The sequence below is a fragment of the Theropithecus gelada genome, chromosome 5 (assembly GCF_003255815.1).
Source record: "Theropithecus gelada isolate Dixy chromosome 5, Tgel_1.0, whole genome shotgun sequence".
NCBI lineage: Eukaryota > Metazoa > Chordata > Mammalia > Primates > Cercopithecidae > Theropithecus > Theropithecus gelada.
In genome coordinates, this window is record NC_037672.1 from 166,913,300 (window position 1) to 166,919,299 (window position 6,000).

The window sequence follows — 6,000 nt, forward strand, 5'->3', positions numbered from 1 at the left end:
AGAAGACTTGACTTTTGTTTCCCAATTGGCCTGTGATGTTCAGTTTATCTTTTCCTTATGAACTTTTGGCATCTTATGACAAACAGTATCCTCCTCTGAAAAGTTTCTAATTGACTTAAGCTTTACAAGACATCCTAGGACCAAAGGAATCACTTGGGTGGCATGCACATATTAACAGATCAAAGGAAAACCTAATTAGTGTTGATCCTTGAACAACATGGATTTGAACTGCACAGGTTCACTTATACGCACAGTTTCTTCTGCCTCTGCCTCCCCTGAGACAGCAAGACCAACCCCTCCTCTTCCTCCTTCTCCGCAGCCTAATCAACATGCAGATGAGGATGAAGACCTATATGATGATCCACTTCCACTTAATGGTAAATATATTTTCTCTTGCTCATGACTTTCTTAATACCATTTTATTTTCTCTAGTTTATTGTAAAAATACAGTGTGTAATACATATAAAATACAAAATATGTGTTAACTGACTATATTATCAGTAAGGCTTCTGGTCAAGAGTAGGCTATTAGTAGTTATGTTTTAGAGGAGTCAAAAGTTATATGCAGATTTTCAACTGCATGGAGTCATTGCCCTTAAATCCCTGTGTTGTTCAAGGGTCAACTGTAAATATATTTTCCACATCAGTTAGGGGACATGCAAATTTCAAATACATTAAATTAGAAGGGAAGGCTGTTATCATCTGGGAGCATTGTTTAAAAGATGAGAGAGAAACACAGGAGCCTAAAATAACATGAATCCTGGAGAACAACGTGGAAGAAATATTAAACCAGATACATATTAGTGCCTCTGTAATAAGCATGTCTGTAAGTAGTAAGTTACTGACGTATTTAGCCATCTATGCTGTCTTCTTTGTATAACTGGTGCTGTGATGGATAAAGAAGAAACTGTCTTAAGCAACTTTCTGGAAGAAAAAGTCCTGGCACCCTTTCTTGAGGAAAGAATTTCATTGAAAAATACTCTTATATCATTCTATACAATCACAAATGTTTCTCTTCAAGCAAAGACTCAAACACTAGCTATTCTTTTACTTTTCCTAATTATACACAAAAAGGGTAAGTTTTTTTTTTAATTTTTAAAAACTTTAAAAAATGTTTTTACTACTGTAACTCATTATTCCATAACAATAATTTAATTAAAATTCATTAAAGCAAACTAGATTACAGTTTTCATATTTCCATGAAAAAGAAAATACTCTGGTTTCAGATAAAGATAAATGGGAGTCAGAGATTAATCTAGATCTGAGAATGAATATAGAGAATCTTATTATTCATGGAAAACAAAGGAGAAAGTATACCAGCACTTTGGGAGGCCAAGGTGGGCAGATTGCTTGAGCCCACAAGATCAAGACCAGCCTGTCCAACATGGCAAAATAATATAAAAATTAGCTAGGCATATTGGTGTACACCTGCAGTCCTAGCTACTTGGGAGGCTAAGGTGGAAGAATTGTTGGAGCCCAGGGATGTCGAGACTACCGTGAGCCGTGATTGCGCCACCGCACTCCAGTCTGCATGACAGGGTGAGACCCCGTCTCAAAAAAAAAAAAAAAAAAAAAAAGGAAAAGAAAAGAACAGATTAAACTGAGGACCACAGATGTGGTCTCTTTATTGTGGCAACTAACCAGTGGTGTTTACATCCGTGGAGTTTCTGGAACCCGGAAGGGAAGAAGATGGAATCACTAATGCCACGAGGAGAGGGAGAGAGAGAACCAATCCATGTAAGAAGTCAGAGATACAGACATATAAACAGATCTAGAGAAATGCACCCAAGAGGGGGACAAGATACAAGCAGCGGCAAGCACAGAGATTCCATAGACAGATATGCAAAGGAATATAAATATTTTTATCTCAGGAATATGAAGGTATGCCCTCTAAAAAATTTAAAAATCATATTGAAATTTCCTAACTATAGGCAGAAATCAAATGTAACTTGAATTTTTGAGCCAGATGAAATTAAGCAATGTTCACTAAGCTGTTGGTAGGAGTTGAGTACTCCCTTAGTGGGAATCCTGCTTTAATGGTTAATAGGTCTGCATAATTGACCACATGCTCTGTATTTAATATTTAACAGATTAGGCTAGTGAACGATGTTAAGAACAGATAATTTTTGAAAGTCCTTATGTTCACAATGAGGAAAACTAAGGGGAAATATTGATACATCAACCTACAATATTTCTGCCTGGCTTTTGCTTACAGTCAACATCCCCTACCCACCCTTGCCCATCTCCGGCCACAACTGCTCCCACCCGCATCCTATGACTTGTCTTTTAGTTCCCTGTTTATAATTCTAGGTGAAGACAAGAAAGACGACCAGTAATCCATAAAATATGATTCTCTGTGATTAAGTGAGAGAGGACTATAGAAACGAATGCTTCCAATTCTCCATTTTGGCTGAGTTTTCCTTTCAGTCTTACCTTACAAAGACCTTGTTGGCTGCCAGATGTGACACATAGGTCCATTTGTCCTTGACTGGGTGGGTAATGGACAGTAGGAGGATTATGCAATTTTATTTGTAACTGTTTTAGCCAGGACAAAAGCTCTGGAATTCTAAAGCATAAAATGTATTTTTAAATTCATAGTAGTAAAAATCATAGTAATAGTAGTAGACAGGAAATAATAAATGACAGCTTTATCAAGCACTTTGTACACTCAATTAAAAAACCCTCAAATGCTTTTTGCCAGTATTAATATTCCTATTTAAAAGATAGGCAGTAGACTTAGAGATTAGGAAATTCCCATAAGTCAATCAGCCAGAAATTCTCATAAAGTCAATTATGTAATCAACGAGCTGAGATTTGAATCTATATCTTTCTTATTCCAAACCTGAAGTCTTTAGAGGAATCATTGCATAATCGATTCTTTGTTCTCTCTAGGAAGAGTTCTATGGCTATCTAGAAGTTCAGGCTCAATAAGTTGTTTGTATTACGGAACGTTCGAATAAGACTATGTATATTTAACATATTATATAACTAATGCATGTATACATGAATAACATATTTCAATATACTTTTCAATCACAGAACAAACAAGGTTTTAATAAAGTATAATTTATAGGTTCTCCATAAATTATCCTTTATCACTGGAAGAAGACCAGCTAAAGAAAGTCGTCAGATATGTTTCAGCTTGCCTTTAAGAAATTAAAGACATTTGAACCCATGAGGGCAATGTATTTGCATGGCTGCTTGTTTAGAAAGGGAATATAATTATTAAAAAATTGCCTGGGGACTTAAAGTTGCTGCCTCCTGGACCTTCCATTTCTTCATTTCTCCTGATACGTTTTTTTCACCTGGATATCTTCTCATTTTTTTTGGACTCAGCTCTAATCGTATTTCCTTCTAGAAGCCTTCTTGGTCATTTGCAATTGAGAAGCAATCACTGAGGAGTGTTAAGCATTCAATATCCTTTCTGCTCTTAATTATCCTTTGAAAACCTTTCCCCAGACCTTCCTAACTATTGAATACTCACTTGGTTAGTATTCAATGACCAAGTGAGTATTTGGTCACTGAATGACCAAATGAGTCAATGGCCTTAGAATGTTTATTAATGGGCCTTAGAATATTTCTTTAATATTCTTTATCAATGGGCCTTAGAATATTTCTCATGAAAATAAGCCAATAAAATTATGTTAAGTATTGATACTTACCCAGCACTCGGAGAATACTGAAGTGCTCTCTTCATCATCTCTTCTCCAAATTCGATGGTCTTTCCATTTTCTACAGTGATTACAGCAGTCTTAAAGGGAAACATGTTTGGATTTGGTAAGCCACCAGCCAAGGAGATCATCGATTTTGGTCCTCTGCTCGATATTTCAGCTATCATACACATGGAAGAGAAGAAACAATTTCACTGAAGATTGTTATAAGCAGATAGTTAAGTATGCATTATAATCAATAAAACTATAAAGTTTAACAATTTCTAGTGATAGAATGTGCTATGGTCTAAATGTTGGTGTTCCCCCCACATTCATACTTGGAACTTAATACTAATGTGATAGTTTTAAGAGGTGGGGTCTCTAGAGGTGATTAGGTCAGAAGGGATCCATCCTCCTGAATGGGATTGGTGCACTTATAAAAGAAGGCTGAGGGAATCCCCTTGGCCCTTGTGCCATGTGAGGACACAGGTTCCCCCTTTTACCACGTGAGGATGCAGCAAGAAGCCTCTTTCTATAAGGAAGGGCTCTCACCAGATACAGAATCTGCTGGCACTTTGATCTTAGACTTCCTAGCCTCCAGAACTGTGAGAAATAATTCTATTGTTTATAAATTACCCAGTTTGTGGTATTTGTTATAGCGGCCTGAATGGACTAAGACAAACGCTAGTCTAAAATAAACACACAGAATAACTTTTTTCTGGGCCGCCTCACCTGTGGAGGGACTAAAGAATGAAGGTGACCAAAGAGAAGGCAGAGGGATCAGGAAGACAGCAAAGGGCCACAACAGCAGAAGCCCTCCTCCACTTAGCCCCGACCTGTCTGTGAGCTTCATGGCCCACCCCTACCTCTCCCATTTACCTGGCCCCCTCCACTGCACACCCATCTGCACGCTGTGCCTGCCCCTTCTCAGCTTCCCAGGAAGAGCCTTTCTCCATAGCACGCCCCCTCCCTTCCAAGGCCGTGCCCCACAGCAGTCTGCGCCTCTCTCTACAGCTGCTCGGACTCTGCTCCAGCAGAAATACCCGCCTTCCGTTTCAGCCCGAGTTCTTTGAGAACAAAGGCTCTGCCTATTTCATTTCTGCACGCAGAGTCTGGCTCATCGCGAGCGTGCACAGGGGTACGCATGGATGCAGCCAAGCGGTGGCTTGCTAGGGAACCCTCCTTAGAGGCTGTGCGAGGAATGTCCCACCCCAAAGGAGTGATGGTCGCCCCGTTTCTCACTCGCGGTCCGGATGGGAGAAGGGTTTCTGGCTGCGCTCGCTGCGGTGATGAACCGTGCGTAATTCATGTCTCTGACAGCCAAGCATCAAGCTTCCTCTTCAGTGGCTGAGGACTAGAAAAACCAAAGAGCCTCGTCAAGTCCTGCCTGCTAACTTCCTCACTCTGGCAACGCCAACGCGAGCTGTCCCCCCGCTGCGTCTGGCTTCCCGCGCGCAGTGCCCGGAGAACGCCGCCGAAACTCCCCGGCTGGACGCTGCGTTCGGTCTCCCGGTCCTAAACGGGTCTGGGGCTGGTGGCGAGCCTGGCAAAGTCCACGCCGCACGCGCTCCGGCGGCCGCCAGGGCCCACGCCAGTTTTGCCCCGCCGCGGGCCTCGCCGCGCCCCCTCCCGCCCCGCGCCGTGGCCTATGGCCGCCCGCCGCGCGCGCCTCCCCGTCCCGGATCATCGCCCTCAGAGCGCAGGGCGCGCGGGGGAGCCCGGGTGCGAGGCGCTTGCAGCCCCAGGCCAATGACTCTTGACCTCGCCGCTGGGAGTCACCAGAAGCCGGCGTCCGCGTTGGCCTGCCTAGGTGCCGGCCAGGAGGCCAGCCCAGGGGCTGCCCGAGGGGACCGGAAGTGCCCGTGATCCTAATCCTCGGGAACCATCTGGCGGCCGCTTGGGTCCACTGCAGGGGGCTCCCGAGCTGCGCCCAGCCTGGAGAGGCCGCACCTTCGTTCCCGCGCGTTCCGCTGGCCTCCTCTCAGTCACTGGGACTGTGCATTTTGCCCGCTCAGACCATGGCTATGCTAAATACCCATCTTTCGTTAGTGAAACTCTGGGCACTCTCCTGGGAAGCACCCCGGCGACCTAGACGAATTTCAACATCACTTTCTCGAAGATCTCAGCATTTTGGAGTGACGATGGAGTTCTGACAAAAATTTTTCAAGAATCACTCTGAGAGTCTCTTCAATTTTAGTGTCTACCCTCGCATTGAATTTCTGACCTTTCCTTAAATAAGAATTATCTTGGAAGTGAATATCTGGATCTTTTTGGGTCTAGCACCTTGCCTTTTTTTTCTTACAAAATAATCCTGCTTACGCCCCACCTCCTCAACTTTTCTGCAATTTTTC

The 6,000-nt window shown here is 42.9% G+C and overlaps 1 protein-coding gene across 3 annotated transcripts in view; it reads right to left on the bottom strand.

The window, feature by feature from the left end:
• AADAT (aminoadipate aminotransferase) overlaps positions 1–5,793 on the bottom strand; it is a 30,296-nt gene extending 24,503 nt beyond the window's left edge. The window contains exons 1-4 of one of the 3 annotated variants that reach the window (XM_025385539.1): positions 5,411–5,793; positions 4,892–5,003; positions 3,662–3,830; positions 2,433–2,565 (exon numbers count right to left, since the gene is read on the bottom strand). In XM_025385539.1, coding sequence (XP_025241324.1) covers positions 2,433–2,565; positions 3,662–3,830; positions 4,892–4,958 — 369 coding nt within the window. In that variant the 5' untranslated portion in view covers positions 4,959–5,003; positions 5,411–5,793. Of the gene's footprint in view, positions 1–2,432; positions 2,566–3,661; positions 3,831–4,879 lie in introns of all 3 variants that reach the window. The other 2 variants (XM_025385537.1, XM_025385538.1) reach the window with 2 other exon arrangements.
• Positions 5,794–6,000: the final 207 nt, after the last annotated feature.